The sequence below is a fragment of the Eubalaena glacialis genome, chromosome 12 (genome assembly GCF_028564815.1).
Source record: "Eubalaena glacialis isolate mEubGla1 chromosome 12, mEubGla1.1.hap2.+ XY, whole genome shotgun sequence".
NCBI lineage: Eukaryota > Metazoa > Chordata > Mammalia > Artiodactyla > Balaenidae > Eubalaena > Eubalaena glacialis.
In genome coordinates this window covers 99,019,532-99,038,511 of record NC_083727.1, presented here as the reverse complement: position 1 = coordinate 99,038,511, position 18,980 = coordinate 99,019,532, and the positions used below count along the sequence as shown (strand labels likewise).

General features: G+C 40.9%; 1 protein-coding gene across 2 annotated transcripts in view; it reads left to right on the top strand.

Annotated features, from left to right (window-relative positions):
* Positions 1–18,980, top strand: part of IMPG1 (interphotoreceptor matrix proteoglycan 1) — a 126,355-nt gene that overhangs the window by 82,758 nt on the left and 24,617 nt on the right. For both annotated transcript variants that reach the window (XM_061207431.1, XM_061207430.1), the window contains 2 exons: positions 3,838–4,366; positions 6,976–7,195. In XM_061207431.1, coding sequence (XP_061063414.1) covers positions 3,838–4,366; positions 6,976–7,195 — 749 coding nt within the window. The remainder of the gene's footprint in view (positions 1–3,837; positions 4,367–6,975; positions 7,196–18,980) is intronic.

The following is an 18,980-nucleotide window of genomic DNA, read 5'->3' as shown; positions in this document are numbered from 1 at the left end:
GCATTCTCAATGACCACTGTATAAAATTGCAAACCCAGCATTCCCACCTTCTTTCCTGCTTCATATTACTTCATGAGCTCTTATCACCACCTGGTATAGAATATATTTCCCTTTGTTTATTTTGTTTATTTTCTGTCTTCCTCCACTAGATAGTAACCTTCTTGGGGCCAGAAACTTTTATCTGTTTTGTTCACTGATGTACCCCTGCACCTGGAACAGTGTCTGGCACATAGTAGGCCATCAATATCTATTTGCTGAATGAATGAATAGTAAACACATATGTTCTATCTCTATAATATGCCAAAAAGGAAGATGACTTTTTTGTTGTGATAAATAAGAATGGATTTTTTTGATAGAGAATTAAGAACTTGCTGGTCATGTCACTTGAAGATCTAAAGGAGACTGTGGAATCTTTGTTTTTAGATTTTTAAACATAAACCAGGTGACCTCCGGATGTTTATGATTAGTGGGTACATGTAGATGTGTGACCCTTTCCAGCAGTATTTAGAATGATCTTTCATCTGCACTTGCCTCACACGTCTCTGTGCCTTCCTCTGGCTACTAGTGGGGCTTCCGGCTGCCCCCACTAAGCCCATCCTCACCTGTTACCGGCTTATCTCACTTTGGACTTCAGCTGGACCTGAGTTCATCCACTTTGGTTTGGAGCATTTCATCTGTGGCCTTTGTTTGCAGGAAGATCTCCTGCCCAGAAAGTGACCAAAGTAGGCTTTTCCTTTACACCCAGCAGCTGGGCTTCTACCAGCACCCCCACACCGCCCCCCCCCCCGCCAGCACACATACATATAAACATACCTCATGCCCTCATGAGAACTCTACACATGCTCTAACATGACAGCTAAGAAGTCAAGTTATTTTGAGTCTGTTTTGCGTACCTCGTGATGAAATAAATGGCCTTGGCTTTTCGTGCTTGCCTTCTCCATTGCAGTGTAAAAACTTAGGGTTAGGATGGCCTTTGTTGCTGGCATGTCTTTTGCATAAGAGTCTGATGAATAATTATTTTAAATACATTTATAAGTGGTGGTAATGTCTGGATGATATTTTGTTTCAAAAGAATTGACTATAGCCTTACTAGTTTCAATATCAAGCTGAGAGACTGTGAGGAGTCCGTTAAAATCACACTTAAATAGGGCTGCTAGATTCAGCAAAGAAAAATACAAGATAACCAGTTAAACTTGAATTTCAGATAAACAACAAATAATGTTTTAGTATAAGTGTGTTCCAGTGGGAATCCTGTATTTTATCTAACAATGTACATTTAAATAGCCAACGGTTCTATCAGTGAAATAACTTGGTTGGGTTTATTGTGAATGTGAATGATTAATGTTAAGATGCCACAGGGACTTCCCTGGTGGTCCAGTGGTAAAGAATCTGCCTTCCAATGCAGCTGACGCAGGTTCGATCCCTGGTCGGGGAACTAAGTGCCCCCCACATGCTGCGGGGCAACTAAGCCCACGCACCACAACTACTGAGCTCGTGAGCCTCACGGAGAGATCCCGCGTGCCACAACTAAGACCCGACACAGCCAAAAAATAAAAAAAATTTTTTAAAAAGATGCCACAAAGGTTAAGAGTTAGAAATTCTTGTTTGCTGGTTGATGACATAGTGCAACAGACTGTTTTAATCTGACTAAAATCTCTGTACTGAGAAAGGTATGAGTAATGAGATGCTGGCCTGGAGCAGAAAGAAGACACCTGTCATTGTGCTTCCTCCCTGACCCTGACCATCTGGAAGAGCGCAGAGGAGCTCAGATTCAAATGCATTTCCCCCTAGCACAAAGTCAAATCAAACCACTGATAGTACTTGAAGCCGTCAATTTACTTATCCCAGATCTTTCCAAGGATGGGCTGCTATAACAGAACATCATAGACTGGGTGGCTTAAATGACAGAAATTTCTTCCTCACAGTTCTGAAGGCTGGGAAGTCCAAGGTCAAATTGCAGGCTGATTCAGTTCCTGGTGAGGGCCTTTTTTCCGGTTAGCACACAGATGCCTTCTTTCTGTATCCTCACATGGCAGAGAGAGAGAGAGATCATCTCTCTTATGTCTCTCTTTATTTATAAAGGCACTAATCCCATTCATGAGGGCTCCACCCTCCTGACCTAATTACCTCCCAAAGACCCTACCTCCAAATACTGTCACATTGGAGATGAGGATTTCAACATATAAATTTTGGGAGAATGCAAACATTCAGTCCATGGCAATAGAGATTTGAATAAACTACGAGTGTATATCTAGAAAGATCTTGGATGTTACAAAACATCATTTCTGATAGTTGAGTGAATTATGGGTAGACATACCCAGGCATCCTCCCCAGGTGGAAGAAAAGGGGATGCTTCTCTGAAATCTGGTTAGATTCTCCACAGACAAGTTTTATTTTAAGAAACTAATAAAAGTAATATGATTCTACCTTTCAGAGCTGTTTATCACTTGGATTTTCAGTTTGGGTGATTGCACTCTAGTAAATTAGCTGACTGAGAGTCCAAAGATTATATCTGCATCTAGACAGTCCATTCATCATGCTTAGCATTTGGACTTTAACACAGCTTTCCCAAATATTTGCCAAAATGCCACCAAAGTATTCACAGAAAGCTCCCTGTTTTGATCTACCTAATGCCTTAAATATTATCTGTCAGTGGCTATAGATTTAGGTTTATTGGAATATTTTAATAACCCACCAATATCTTTATCTGAAAGCTTCATATAAACACTTTCTTAGTTCATAAATACTTATTGATTTTAATGTTGCACCAAAAAGGGAATGGACTTCAGTAGTTCAATATGTACTTACTCAAGAAAGCAATGCAAAGTGGTGGTAGTATCAAGGTATAATCATGTAGGAATGAAAAAAACCTTTAAATATTACCAAATATTTAGTTGTATGGCCAATACAAAGTTCAAATTATATGTGTAACCCACATCTTCACGCTCTCCATATCATTTTGCAAATAGGCAAGTTATTCAGTCAGATTATCCAATTTTGGAAAAGCATAATTTAAATTTTAATTGATGAAACTACCAAAATGTGATAACTGAGATCCCCCAAAAAATCCAATTACATAAAATTCAGGTTTGCATGATTGGAAGGTGAATAAAACTCCGGGCCAAAAGAGCACAGCTAATTGTCTGGGAGGTCCAGATGGGGATGTGGGATCCAAGTCTACCCCAAAGCCATCTGTGGTGTGCCACCACCTGCTGACCTAGTCCTTTTTTACCACCTGGCCCCTAGATGTCCTGTGTCTCACTGGGCAGTAAGTAATTCCTGTAATTCTAGGCAATTGGTGCTCTTTTAGTCTCGCATATCCAGAAGTATTGGGCCTGAATAAAATGGTTATAGAGACCCACCCTCTGTCTCCCTAGGTGTGGACACAGGGCTGCCTGCCCTTTCTGTACCAATTTGTCTTTTTTGTTTTCTGGCCGCGCCATGTGGCTTGCAGGATCTCAGTTCCCTGACCAGGGATTGAACCTGTGCCCTCAGCAGTGAAAGCACGGGGTCCTAACCACTGGACCGCCAGGGAATTACCACCAATTTGTTTTTTAAAATATGATACTAAATATGGTAATTATTTCACTACATAAGTAAGTCAAAACATGCTGTACATCTTAAATTTATGCAGTGAGGTATGTCAATTATATCTCAATAAAACTGGAATAAAATCAAATAAATTTTAAAATAAATAAAATAAAATATGACATTAAGATAGTCAAATGCTATTTTTCCAAAATTAATTTTAACTTTGGATTTTCTTTTTTGCTTTCTATTCTTTGCGGGGATGCTTGGACATAATGAATTGGTCTCAGGAGCTTCCTCCATGGACAGTTCTTGGTCTCCACCTGCTGTGGCCTCTACCTCCCTATCAGAAACTCTACCTTTTTTTACTGCATCGAGCATCTTTTCTCAGACTGATCAAAGTGCCACAGACATAATGTCCCTTGACCAGACAGTACTAATCCCACGGCTAACCATCCCCACTGATGATTATTCTGCCATCAGCCAATTGGCTCAGGAAATTTCACATTCACCTGCATCTTCAGAAGACAGCAGGTTGAGTATCAGCAGTCAAGATACAGTCGGAGACTTAGACGGAACGGATCTCGCCAGCACTCCCGCATCCTCTGAGGTACTGGGATTCAGTGGGTATGCTTCCACCCTGGATCATTTCTTGGAGAACATCACTCCTGGCCCAGCTTTGCAGTCCATCACCACCAGCGCCATGACCGTTGCCGCCAGGGGCCGAGAGCTGGTGGTGTTCTTCAGTCTGCGTGTGGCCAACATGCCCTTCTCCACTGACTTGTTCAACAAGAGCTCGCTGGAGTACCAAGCTCTGGAGCAGCGATTCACACAGCTGGTGAGTGGACACCGCGTACGGCTATCTGTGTGTCTCCTTTCTTCTTTTTTTTGCCGTTATTTTATAATATAATCCCTGGCTGTCTTGAGCAATGCAAGGTGGAAGAGACAAGCCTCTGAGATAGCTGTTGCCGACAGCATTCAGCTAGAGCGTTGAGATGGATTCAGATCCAATGGGCCACTGCCGCCCAGCTTCCTGGGAACAAACTTATTTTTAAGACCTTTTCATTATAGTTCCTCCCGATTTAGTTTTCCCAGGAGTAATACATAGCCACTCACGGACTGAACTTGGAATTTATAAACAATATGAGCAGACTTTTCCTAAGTTATAATGCCACATGTTGTTTTCCAGCCATCTGACTAAAGGGTTCAAGGCTAGAAAAGTCCAGCACAAATGAGGCCGAGAGTTCAAGTGTAAGAATTCTTTTTTTTTTTAGTTCCCCTTAAAGTCTCATAAAACTAAAAAAAAAAAAACTGACTAAATGGCTTAGCATCCCAAGCCCTAACAAAGAAAGTGAGAAGACAATCATGGTGGCATATAACCCTGATTTATGAAACACCCCCCAAACTCACATGTACTCTTGTAGAAATACATACACAATGAAAACTGCTGAACTATGAACCTCTACACAGTCACGGCTAGTGGAATTCAAGTACACAATGCATAGCACAAAGATTACAGAATTTCTGAAAATAAGAGGAAAAATATTTGTAAGCTTCATATAAGTTAAATCATTATGCAAATTAAAACCACATAAACACCAATGCTTCAGGTGAACTTTAAAGTAAGACTTTGTGCTATTCCCCCTCCCCCAAATGAGGTGAGTAGAGATTGGGAAAATCTCAAGGAACAGAGTCCCAGGGCACCGAACCCAGGTGTATTAACTAGGGTACCTGCTGGGCTGCCATAATGAAGAGATCAAGAATACTGTAACTTAAATAGAGTACAAGTGTATTTCTCTTTCACTGGGTGGGTGGGACGGCTCTGCTCTATGACGTCATCCAGGGACTCACAATCCCTTCATCTTATAACTTTGCCAACCCCAAGGGTGTTTCCTCACTCACGCAGCCAAAGCTGGGTCACCAGTACATCCCTGTTTCCACTGTGAGAAGGGGAAAGAGAGGAAGCCCAGGGCAACCAATTTCCTAAGCAAGTGATGCCAAAGTCGCTCGCATCTCTTACACTCATATTCCATTGGTGGGAACTGGTCACGTGGCCACAGCTTGCTGCAAGGGAGGCTGGGAAATGTGGTCTCTAGCTGGGCAGCCTCTTTCCCGTGAAGAAGAGGAGAATGATTTGGGAGAAGGGAGCAGCTAGTTGTCTGCACACTAGCTGAGGACAGGTAATTCCCACCAGAGGCCAAAGCAATGTTAGGACATAGAGAATGAGCCTAGTCAAAGTAGGTGGGAGAAAACAGGAGAGAGCGGTTCCACACTTTGTATAAAATTTCATTTTATTTTCACAATGACCTTGTGCAGGGGGGCGGTTACTGGAAGGGGTACCAACATGTGGGTCTGGGTCAGAGTCAAAATTCTGGTGGGGTGGGGACAGGGGCAAAGGAAAAGCAGGTCTGGGCCAAGCCTGGGAGATTGTAGTTTGCATCTGTGCCCTCTCTGGGTTCGTGGGTGTTGGTTCATGAAGGAGAGGGCTCACTTTCAAGGCCAGAAACAAAGCAGACATCGCTGAGTTTCAGACATTTCTGAAAAGTGATCTCAAGGATGGTCGTGGGGACCTCCCTGGTGGTCCAGTGGTTAAGACTCCGTGCTTTCACTTCAGGGGGCACAGGTTCCCTGGTCGGGGAACTGAGATCCCACATGCCATGCAGCGCAGCCAAAAAAAAAAAAAAAAAGGATGGCTGTGGCTTATAAGAGACAGGTGTGGGAACGTGAAGCACAATTCTCTGGGGCATCATTTTGAGATTATTAAATTATAACTTGGGAAAGGTCCTTAGGGAGCAACTTTTCTTCTCCCTCACAATTCAGGTGAGAGCACTGAGGTACAGCAGTAGTTAAGTGGCTTGATGGGGTCACACCGCTGGCTAGCAACAGTCACAGGACTGACACCTAGTCTCCTGACAGCCAAGTTCTCTGCTCTTTCCACTTCACCACATTTGTGTTGATATGAAGCATCCTGCACAGACAGACGAGGTGATGTTTCAGCTGTTGTTTATTTCAATAGGTCATTTCAAATTGGTTGCTTCCAAATGGATGTCCTATTTACCAGGCATAGGTCAGTCTGCTCCTGGGCTCAGTTTGGAACACATTTTTATTTACTTGGATTTTTTTTTTTTTTAATAACTGAACCTGGCATCCCTGCTTGGCTGATAGCATTGACCTGGATTTTTTTTTCAATCCTCTGTTCTCACAATTCATCATGAAGAAAATCACTGCCCATCCATCTCAATACCCAGGAAAGTGGAAATATGGGACATAATCACTGCAAATAGATCATTAAATAGTGGTGTTCTGGTCTCATGTTCAATCCAAACACCAACATAAAAAAGGAACTGAAATTTATGCCCCAGATAATGAAATGTGAGCATAAATGGAATTAGCAACAGCTGAACACTTAGAACACCGTTAAGAGTAAACCATCTTTTATTTTTGCAGCTGGTTCCATATCTACGATCCAATCTTACGGGTTTTAAGCAACTTGAAATACTTAACTTCAGAAATGGAAGTGTGATTGTGAATAGCAAGATGAAGTTTGCTAAATCCGTGCCGTATAACCTCACCAAGGCTGTGCGAGGGGTCTTGGAGGATTTTCGTTCTGCGGCAGCACAGCAGCTTGATCTGGAAATAGATAGCTACTCTCTCGATGTTGAACCAGGTAAAAGAATCCAACCCAGAAATCTGTGGGAGTGTTTTGGTTTTGTTTGTTTGCATAAGCATGCGGTTCAACTTTGAGGCCACGACAATCAGTTTAAAACCGCACTTGACAAAATAACTTCTCGGAAGCTATGAATCAACGTAGTAGAAAGGTAGGGTCCTAAGACATGCAGGTTAAAGTTTTCCTACATCAAAAAAGCAAAGAGCAAGTATACCTCTTGCTTCACAATCTGGGCTCTTTAGTTTCCGCACAGAACAAAACTTTTGCTGTGCTTAAGAGATTTTTTTTTTTTAACATAACCCACAGCCAAGCTAATGTACATGTTGCCGGAAGTCAAAAGCACTTTCTCAGAGAACTGCCACGACCTAAGAAACCTTCCAGTTCTCTTCGTAGCACAATTCGGGATGAAACTGAGACAGTTTCCCGAGGAAAGAAAAATAATCATTAGACCAAAACTCAAACTTGGAAGAAAGCCACTTCACCATCACCCAAGAGGAAAATCATGTCCCTTCCCATTTGTATACCCTAGATAAGCTTCCACTTGTGCAGGTTAAAACAAAGTAGTTAGATGTGAAAAAAAATCTTAAAGATACAGGGGCTGAGCCCGAAGCTACAAAATAGAAAGCAAACATTTGTTCTGATAATAAAGCATAGTGTATGTACCAATATAACCAGCTATGCCCAAATTGGGAACTGTTTCCACCATTAGCTTCAAAATTCTGTTTTCTAACCAACTGAAGAAAATGTTTTAAATCCCTGGAGCGCAAGGGGGCAAGGCTCCAAATCTACTGGAAAAGCGATCTTCGAGTCATGTTCAGAACAAACTTCCTAATTGGCTATGAATTAGTGAGGTGGATCTTTAACATCCTCTCTGGCTTCCTGGGGACTAACAAGGAAGGCATAGGGAAAGGCCTTGGACAAAATGCAAACAAAAAGGCTCAGTTGGGAGACACTTATCTTTGATGGAGCATAGCTTTGAGCAACTTTAAGAAAATTGCCTCCTACCTCGGTAAACAGGATTATTAGAAAGACAGAGAGCCCGAAGGCACTGAGCCTCGGAGTGCTTACCTTTGAACAGCTAAGCAAGCCCTCTGGACCCCTAAGAAATCAAAGACCTCCTAAATGCTAGTAAGATGCTGCCTCTTCCCCTGAAAACTACCAGGGGATCCCTGCCAGTTAAAATCAGAAGACCAATTCTTTTCAGTCAATTGAAAACAGGAACATATATAGGGAGAACTTAGCATAAGAGAGACAAGGGCCCGACCCCCTCCCCTTTTTCCTCCCCAGGGAGCTGACAGGCTACTTAGAGACCCATCCAACAATACGAGAAGGTAAAGTGAGGAGCCAAGTTGAGGCAGGGGAAAACTGGGCACCTCTTAGATAGAGGGCAGGAAGCTGGTAATGTATTTGCCAGGGATGTGTAAGGGACCCTGGGGATGCTGGAAGGAAGCACAGCAGAAAACCATGACCTTGGAGGGCTATGGTCCTGAACATGAATCCTGCGTTCTAATGATGCCAAAAACTCTGCCTCTGTGCACCAGTGTGGAATCGAATCTCAGAGACAGGGCTTTGGGTGAAGTAGAAAAGAATAGTTTTATTGCTTTGCCAGGCAAAGGGGGACACAGCAGGCTCGTGCCTCTCAAAACTGTGTGGCCCAACTGGGCCGGGGGGGGGTGGGGCGGGGAGGCGGGGGTACGCGGGTGGGATTTGGTGAGGAGTTTTATAGCAATGGTTCAAGGGCAGGGTTGCTGATAAGGATTGGGGTGTGTACAGGGCCTGCATTCCTTTAATCTGGCCTCAGGTGGTCTCTTGATGAGCTTCTGGAGGTTATCAACTGTGATCTTCCCCAGAAGGAAGAACGCTAACATCTTCCATTTGTTGGGGGTTTCAGTTCTGCAGAAGAGCGGAAAGATATTGTTATGTGTATCCCTTGAGGCGGAACCAGGACCCTGCCCCAAGGCTGCACTATTATTTCTTGACTATTCTTCCCTTGTCTCACCATCCCCTCCCTTCCCTGATTAGCGTCTGTTTGAACCTGCCCTTTGGAACTCAGGGAGGGTCATGGAGGCTGGAGTGTATTCCCTACAAACAAGAAACAGGGACACAGAAAGGCTTCCGTGCCCAGGAGCCCTACAGGGTCCTGTTCAGTTTCACTAACAGCAGCACTCCATCTCCACAACTGGAAAATGGAAATAGTAACAGTTGTGAGGGTTAGCCAACACTTAGCATAACACTCAACACACTGTAGTTGACTAATAAAAGTTAGTGGTTAATATTGTAACATCGTCATTAGCAACTTGACTAATAATCTGTGATCTGAGGAGGGTACCAGTGGGAACAATGACAAGTACCATGACAAGGTATTTGTGTGGAGGTTCAACTGAAATTATTTCACTAATTTCTCACAACCAGTTTGGCTCTGTAGCTTTTCCTCTAAGAAGCCAATTGCAATAGAAATGAGATGGTACTAATATGGGTTCCAGTGCCTACTGGAGCCAAATTTACACTGATTAATGGTAGAGCAAGAGGGGAGGCCAAAGAGCACTGGGCAACCTGGGACATTACCTTACTCTACTTCTTTCTTGATACTTGGAGAATTCAGAAAAATCTGAATTTTTAATACGCTGGAACTCATAGAATTATTGGATGACTCGATGGATGGAGGGATGGATGGATAGATGGACGAGGTCTGCCAAGAATGGCTGTTGTGAGCCAGCCAGGACATGAGTAATGCCTAAACGAAAGGGTTGGAGGACAGCAGAATTAGAAAGCCAAATATGGATTTTATAAAAGTTAAAAAATAAATAGCAAAAAACTTTATGGATTCCTCTATATAAATCAAAATGGATAAATCTAATATCCAAAAGGGCTTCTAGTCATAGTGAGAAGACACTGTGCCATCTTCCGATGGGCAGGGAGCTGGAGAAGGTGGGAGGAAGCAAGGCTTCCTCCCTTGCAGCTGGTTTAGTTATTTCACAAAAGGCAAAGGGAAGATTCACCCATGTAGCCAGCAAGTGGCTGACGATTGATTGAACCTTACCATCTTCTACGTGTGTAACCCAAAAGAGTCAGCATTCATCCACCACAGTAATAACCGGCGAACCTAGGAAAGTCCCTGCCCAAAGGAACTTGCCCTGTGGCCAAGGGTGGTCACCTTACAATGATGCTGGGATCAAAGCTATGCCTTTTTCCTTCAAAGACCTTCTAATGAGTACTTTCTGATATGCTACTCTTAGTTGCAAATTTCTGTGAGTTTGGGAATCTCCAGGGAGGGATCCCATAAAGAAGAAAGCACTGAGTTTTCCTTTAAATCCCATTTCACTGAAGCCTGAGGCCTGAATAGTACAGAGAAAATATGGGGATAGAGATGGATGTAGAGAATTCTGGTCCTCCTGGCTGGTCTCAGGCAGTGAGGAGGCCTGTGGTGGTTGGTGGTATGAGGGCTGGGCTGCTGCAGCCGCCATGAAGACAACCAGCATCGTTAAAGAAACAATTACTCAGTCACATTTGTTAAAGATGCCAAGGGAGACTTTATTCCGGGGGCCCATCTCGATGGATGTAGGGACCACGGCAATGGAGTCTCACAGTGGAGGAGAGAGATTGGACTCAGCTCTGGGCACAGCACACGCAAGTGGGAATTTATAGCCAAGGAGCAGAATAGGTCAGTGGATGGAATATTATTAAAAAGGAACATCAGGGGTAAGAGGGGATTCTGGCTAAACTGACCTAAAAGGATTCTTGCTGAAGGCAGGCCAGGTGATCAGACACCACCTGGGAGAGAGCAGAGGTTGAGGAACCTGATGATCGTTTATATGGAGGCTGGGAGATTCTGGCCAAACCTACTTAACAGCTTTCGTGCTATAATTGGACAACGAAGAGACAAACACAGAAGTCCAAGAGTTGAGGCCGAGTTGAAAATTTTAGGGGAGCCTGAGTTAGGGTCTGGTCAAGGAGAAAATCTTTGTCAGCACCAGAGCCGGAGAGGCAGGACACCAGCCACAAAAGTTTTGGTGGCAGTGGCCCAAGCTACCTTTGGAGGGTGGTGGCTGCTGAAGAGAGGGAAGTGGCCACCCAAGACAGAGAGGTGCTCGGGGACCCACCCAGACACAGACTCACAAATGCTCCCACCTTCGTTCTCACACTGTTCACAGCCCTTCCCTGTTCACAGCCTGCTGCAATCCAGGCGGAGACAGCCCCAAACTCAGAACACTCACAGCCGTTGCTTCTGCACAGAGTTCATTAATTTCTTACTTCTGTGAATCTGCACATCTTATAAAACTTCTTGAAACGTAAAATGCCAATCATAAAAAAAAAAAAAAAACACCTGTATACTTAGAGTATAGTAAAGTGTTTCTAGCCTCAGTTCTCCTGTACAATTTTAGTTTGGGGAAATATGTACAAACCTAGTATTTTGATTATAGAAGAAATGGGTGTCTGGATTTTTTTTTTTTTTTTAAACACCTTTATTGAAGTATAATTGCTTTACAATGGTGTGTTAGCTTCTGCTTTATAACAAAGTGAATCAGTTATACATATACATATGTTCCCATATCTCTTCCCTCTTGCATCTCCCTCCCTCCCACCCTCCCTATCCCACCCCTCTAGGTGGTCACAAAGCACCGAGCTGATCTCCCTGTGCTATGCGGCTGCTTCCCACTAGCTATCTATTTTACATTTGGTAGTGTATATATGTCCATGACACTCTCTCACACTGTCACATCTCACCCCTCCCCCTCCCCATATCCTCAAGTCCATTCTCTAGTAGGTCTGTGTCTTTATTCCCATCTTGCCACTAGGTTCTTCATGACCTTTTTTTTTTCCCTTAGATTCCATATATATGTGTTAGCATACTGTATTTCTTTTTCTCTTTCTGACTTACTTCACTCTGTATGACAGACTCTAACTCCATCCACCTCATTACAAACACCTCCATTTCATTTCTTTTTATGGCTGAGTAATATTCCATTGTATATATGTGCCACATCTTCTTTATCCATTCATCCGATGATGGACACCTAGGTTGCTTCCATGTCCTGGCTATTGTAAACAGAGCTGCAATGAATATTTTGGTACATGACTCTTTCTGAATTATGGTTTTCTCAGGGTATATGCCCAGTATTGGGATTGCTGGGTCGTATGGTAGTTCTATTTTTAGTTTTTTAAGGAACCTCCATACTGTTCTCCATAGTGGCTGTATCAATTTACATTGCCACCAACAGTGCAAGAGGGTTCCCTTTTCTCCACACCCTCTCCAGCATTTATTGTTTCTAGATTTTTTGATGATGGCCATTCTGACCGGTGTGAGATGATACCTCATTGTAGTTTTGATTTGCATTTCTCTAATGATTAATGATGTTGAGCATTCTTTCATGTGTCTGTTGGCAATCTGTATATCTTCTTTGGAGAAATGTCTATTTAGATCTTCTGCCCATTTTTGGATTGGGTTGTTTGTTTTTTTGTTATTGAGCTGCATGAGCTGCTTGTAAATCTTGGAGATTAATCCTTTGTCAGTTGCTTCATTTGCAAATATTTTCTCCCATTCTGAGGGTTGTCTTTTGGTCTTGTTTATGGTTTCCTTTGCTGTGCAAAAGCTTTGAAGTTTCATTAGGTCCCATTTGTTTATTTGTGTTTTTATTTCCATTTCTCTAGGACCTGGGTCAAAAAGGATCTTGCTGTGATTTATGTCATAGAGTGTTCTGCCTATGTTTTCCTCTAAGAGTTTGATAGTGTCTGGCCTTACACTTAGGTCTTTAATCCATTTTGAGTTTATTTTTGTGTATGGTGTCAGGGAGTGTTCTAATTTCATACTTTTACATGTACCTGTCCAATTTTCCCAGCACCACTTTTTTTTTTTTTTCACACACACTGTATTTTATTTTTACAAGAGATAAATAGACTGACACCAAGCATTGCACATGGATGACCACAACAAAAGCAACAATGATTGCAATTACCAAACATGAAACACACTCATACTATGTCATAATATTGACGTTCAGTCCAGTAATCCTCCACTGTAACAGCTCCTTTACTTTGCAGTGAAAATTGATTTGTATATTCTTTGCCTCTGAGTTCTTGTGGGATTTTTTCTTTTTTTAAATTCAACCAGAAAGTCACAAAAATTATACTCATCCTCATCAGTTCACTCAGTCCCATGTAATTAATTTTTTTTTTTTCATCTTGATCTTTTGTTAGCACTTTTATGAGCTCATCAGTTTTTCATTAGAGTTCTGAAAATGCTTATTCATTCAGTTCAGCAGTACAGTCAGGTACCAGAAACCTGTACTTGTCAGAGTCTTTCCCATGAATTTCCTGAAGATGAAACCCTTTTATAGGAACATATTTACAAAAGCATCAGAGTACACCCAGAACTGTCTGTAAATGACAAAAGACTTAAAAATGACCACGGTTAAAGATTTGATGAAAGTTCATAATAATGCAGTTGACAAGAAAATTAGTTATTTCTGAGATATACATTTTAAAGTAATAACTAGGATTATGACTTATAACATTATACCAGAACATATAAGATTTTTAGAAATTTCATGTAATGTCTGAAACATTTATATCAACATATTTCCATACAAATAACCCAATGAAAGTTTAGTATTAGTTGTTTTGTTTGTTTGTTTATACTGCAGGTTCTTATTAGTCATCCATTTTATACACATCAGTGTATACATGTCAATCCCAATCACCCAATTCAGCACACCACTATCCCTGCCCCACCGCAGTTTTCCCCCCTTGGTGTCCATATGTCTGTTCTCTACATCTGTGTCTCAACTTCTGCCCTGCAAACCGGCTCATCTGTACCATTTTTCTAGGTTCCACATACATGCGTTAATATACGATATTTGTTTTTCTCTTTCTGACTTACTTCACTCTGTATGACAGTCTCTAGATCCATCCACGTCTCAACAAATGACTCAATTTCATTCCTTTTTATGGCTGAGTAATATTCCATCGTGTATATGTACCACAACTTCTTTATCCATTCATCTGTTGATGGGCATTTAGGTTGCTTCCATGACCTGGCTATTGTAAATAGTGCTGCAATGAACATTCGGGTGCATGTGTCTTTTTGAATTACGGTTTTCTCTGGGTATATGCCCAGTAGTGGGATTGCTGGGTCATATGGTAATTCTATTTTTAGTTTTTTAAGGAACCTCCATATTGTTCTCCATAGTGGCTGTATCAATTTACATTCCCACCAACAGTGCAAGAGGGTTCCCTTTTCTCCACACCCTCTCCAGCATTTGTTGTTTGTAGATTTTCTGATGATGCCCATTCTAACTGGTGTGAGGTGATACCTCATTGTAGTTTTGATTTGCATTTCTCTAATAATTAGTGATGTTGAGCATCTTTTCATGTGCTTCGTAGCCGTCTGTATGTCTTCTTTGGAGAAATGTCTATTTAGGTCTTCTGCCCATTTTTGGATTGGGGTGTTTGTTTCTTTAATATTGAGCTGAATGAGCTGTTTATATATTTTGGAGATTAATCCTTTGTCCGTTGATTCGTTTGCAAATATTTTCTCCCATTCTGAGGGTTGTCTTTTCGTCTTGTTTATGGTTTCCTTTGCTGTGCAAAAGCTTTGAAGTTTCATTAGGTCCCATTTGTTTATTTTTGTTTTTATTTCCATTACTCTAGGAGGTGGATCAAAAAAGATCTTGCTGTGATTTATGTCAAAGAGTGTTCTTCCTATGTTTTCCTCTAAGAGTTTTATAGTGTCCAGTCTTACATTTAGGTCTGTAATCCATTTTGAGTTTATTTTTGTGTATGGTGTTAGGGAGTATTCTAATTTCATTCTTTTACATGTAGCTGTCCAGTTTTCCCAGCACCACTTATTGAAGAGGCTGTCTTTTCTCCACTGTATATGCTTGCCTCCTTTATCAAAGATAAGGTGACCATATGTGCGTGGGCTTATCTCTGGGCTTTCTATCCTGTTCCATTGATCTATATTTCTGTTTTTGTGCCAGTACCAAACTGTCTTGATTACTGTAGCTTTGTAATATAGTCTGAAGTCAGGGAGCCTGATTCCTCCAGCTCCATTTTTCATTCTCAAGATTGCTTTGGCTATTCAGGGTCTTTTGTGTTTCCATACAAATTGTGAAATTTTTTGTTCTAGTTCTGTGAAAAATGCCAGTGGTAGTTTGATAGGGATTGCATTGAATCTGTAGATTGCTTTGGGTAGCAGAGTCATTTTCACAATGTTGATTCTTCCAATCCAAGAACATGGTATGTCTCTCCATCTATTTGTATCATCTTTAATTTCTTTCATCAGTGTCCTATAATTTTCTGCATACAGGTCTTTTGTCTCCTTAGGTAGGTTTATTCCTAGATATTTTATTCTTTTTGTTGCAATGGTAAATGGGAGTGTTTTCTTAATTTCACTTTCAGATTTTTCATCATTAGTATACAGGAATGCAAGAGATTTCTGTGCATTAATTTTGTATCCTGCTACTTTACCAAATTCATTGATTAGCTCTAGTAGTTTTCTGGTAGCATCTTTTGGATTCTCTATGTATAGTATCATGTCATCTACAAACAGTGACAGCTTTACTTCTTCTTTTCCGATTTGGATTCCTTTTATTTCTTTTTCTTCTCTGATTGCTGTGGCTAACACTTCCAAAACTATGTTGAATAATAGTGGTGAGAGTGGGCAACCTTGTCTTGTTCCTGATCTTAGTGGAAATGGTTTCAGTTTTTCACCATTGAGGACAATGTTGGCTGTGGGTTTGTCATATACAGCCTTTATTATGTTGAGGAAAGTTCCCTCTATGCCTACTTTCTGCAGGACTTTTATCATAAATGGGTGTTGAATTTTGTCGAAAGCTTTCTCTGCATCTATTGAGATGATCATATGGTTTTTCTCCTTCAATTTGTTAATATGATGTATCACGTTGATTGATTTGCGTATATTGAAGAATCCTTGCATTCCTGGAATAAACCCCACTTGATCATGGTGTATAATCCTTTTAGTGTGCTGTTGGATTCTGTTTGCTAGTATTTTGTTGAGGATTTTTGCATCTATGTTCATCAGTGATATTGGCCTGTAGTTTTCTTTCTTTGTGACATCTTTGTCTGGTTTTGGTATCAGGGTGATGGTGGCCTCGTAGAATGAGTTGGGGAGTGTTCCTCCCTCTGCAATATTTTGGAAGAGTTTGAGAAGGATAGGTGTTAGCTCTTCTCTAAATGTTTGATAGAATTCGCCTGTGAAGCCATCTGGTCCTGGGCTTTTGTGTGTTGGAAGATTTTTAATCACAGTTTCAATTTCAGTGCTTGTGATTGGTCTGTTCATATTTTCTATTTCTTCCTGGTTCAGTCTTGGCAGGTTGTGCATTTCTAAGAATCTGTCCATTTCTTCCAGGTTGTCCATTTTATTGGCATAGAGTTGCTTGTAGTAATCTCTCATGATCGTTTGTATTTCTGCAGTGTCAGTGGTTACTTCTCCTTTTTCATTTCTAATTCTATTAATTTGAGTCTTCTCCCTTTTTCTCTTGATGAGTCTGGCTAATGGTTTATCAATTTTGTTTATCTTCTCAAAGAACCAGCTTTTAGTTTCATTGATTTTTGCTATTGTTTCCTTCATTTCTTTTTCATTTATTTCTGATCTGATCTTTATGATTTCTTTCCTTCTGCTAGCTTTGGGGTTTTTTTGTTCTTCTTTCTCTAATTGCTTTAGGTGCAAGGTTAGGTTGTTTATTCGAGATGTTTCCTGTTTCTTGATGTAGGCTTGTATTGCTATAAACTTCCCTCTTAGAACTGCTTTTGCTGCATCCCATAGGTTTTGGATCGTCGTGTCTCCATTGTCATTTGTTTCTAGGTATTTTTTGATTTCCCCTTTGATTTCTTCAGTGATCACTTCATTATTAAGTAGTGTATTGTGTAGCTTCCATGTGTTTGTATTTTTTACAGATCTTTTCCTGTAATTGATATCTAGTCTCATAGCGTTGTGGTCGGAAAAGATACTTGATACGATTTCAATTTTTTTAAATTTACCAAGGCTTGATTTGTGGCCCAAGATATGATCTATCCTGGAGAATGTTCCATGAGCACTTGAGAAAAATGTGTATTCTGTTGTTTTTGGGTGGAATGTCCTATAAATATCAATTAAGTCCATCTTGTTTAATGTATCATTTAAAGCTTGTGTTTCCTTATTTATTTTCATTTTGGATGATCTGTCCATTGGTGAAAGTGGGGTGTTAAAGTCCCCTACTATGATTGTGTTGCTGTCGATTTCCCCTTTTATGGCTGTTAGTATTTGCCTTATGTATTGAGGTGCTCCTATGTTGGGTGCATAAATATTTACAATTGTTATACCTTCCTCTTGGATCGATCCCTTGATCATTATATAGTGTCCTTCTTTGTCTCTTGTAATTGTCTTTATTTTAAAGTCTATTTTGTCTGATATGAGAATTGCTACTCCAGCTTTCTTTTGATTTCCATTTGCATGGAATATCTTTTTCCATCCCCTCACTTTCAGTCTGTATGTGTCTCTAGGTCTGAAGTGGGTCTCTTGCAGACAGCATATATATGGGTCTTGTTTTTGTATCCATTCAGCCAGTCTGTGTCTTTTGGTGGGAGCATTTAATCCATTTACATTTAAGGTAATTATCGATATGTATGTTCCTATTCCCATTTTCTTAAATGTTTTGGGTTTGTTATTGTAGGTGTTTTCCTTCTCTTGTGTTTCTTGCCTAGAGAAGTTCCTTTAGCATTTGTTATAAAGCTGGTTTGGTGGTGCTGAACTCTCTCAGCTTTTGCTTGTCTGTAAAGGTTTTAATTTCTCCATCAAATCTGAATGAGATCCTTGCTGGATAGAGTAATCTTGGTTGTAGGTTTTTCTCCTTCATCACTTTAAGTATATCCTGCCACTCCCTTCTGGCTTGCAGAGTTTCTGCTGAAAGATCAGCTGTTAACCTTATGGGGATGCCCTTGTGTGTTATTTGTTGTTTTTCCCTTGCTGCTTTTAATATGTTTTCTTTATATTTAATTTTTGATAGTTTGATTAATACGTGTCTTGGTGTGTTTCTCCTTGGATTTATCCTGTATGGGACTCTCTGTGCTTCCAGGACTTGATTAACTATTTCCTTTCCCATATTAGGGAAGTTTTCAACTATAATCTCTTCAAATATTTTCTCAGTCCCTTTCTTTTTCTCTTCTTCTTCTGGGACCCCTATAATTCGAATGTTGGTGCGTTTAATGTTGTCCCAGAGGTCTCTGAGACTGTCCTCAGTTCTTTTCATTCTTTTTTCTTTATTCTGCTCTGCAGTAGTTATTTCCACCATTTTATCTTCCAGGTCACTTATCCGTTCTTCTGCCTCAGTTATTCTGCTATTGATCCCATCTAGAGTATTTTTAATTTCATTTATTGTGCTTGTCATCATTGCTTGGTTCCTCTTTAGTTCTTCTACGTCCTTGTTAAATGTTTCTTGCATTTTGTCTATTCTATTTCCAAGATTTTGGATCATCCTTACTATCATTATTCTGAATTCTTTTTCAGGTAGACTACCTATTTCCTCTTCATTTGTTAGGTCTGGTGTGTTTTGACCCTGCTCCTTCATCTGCTGTGTGTTTTTCTGTCTTCTCATTTTGCTTATCTTACTGTGTTTGGGGTCTCCTTTTCACAGGCTGCAGGTTCGTAGTTCCCGTTGTTTTTGGTATCTGTCCCCAGTGGCTAAGGTTGGTTCAGTGGGTTGTGTAGGTTTCCTGGTGGAGGGAACTAGTGCCTGTGTTCTGGTGGATGAGGCTGGATGTTGTCTTTCTGGTGGGCTCGTCCACGTCT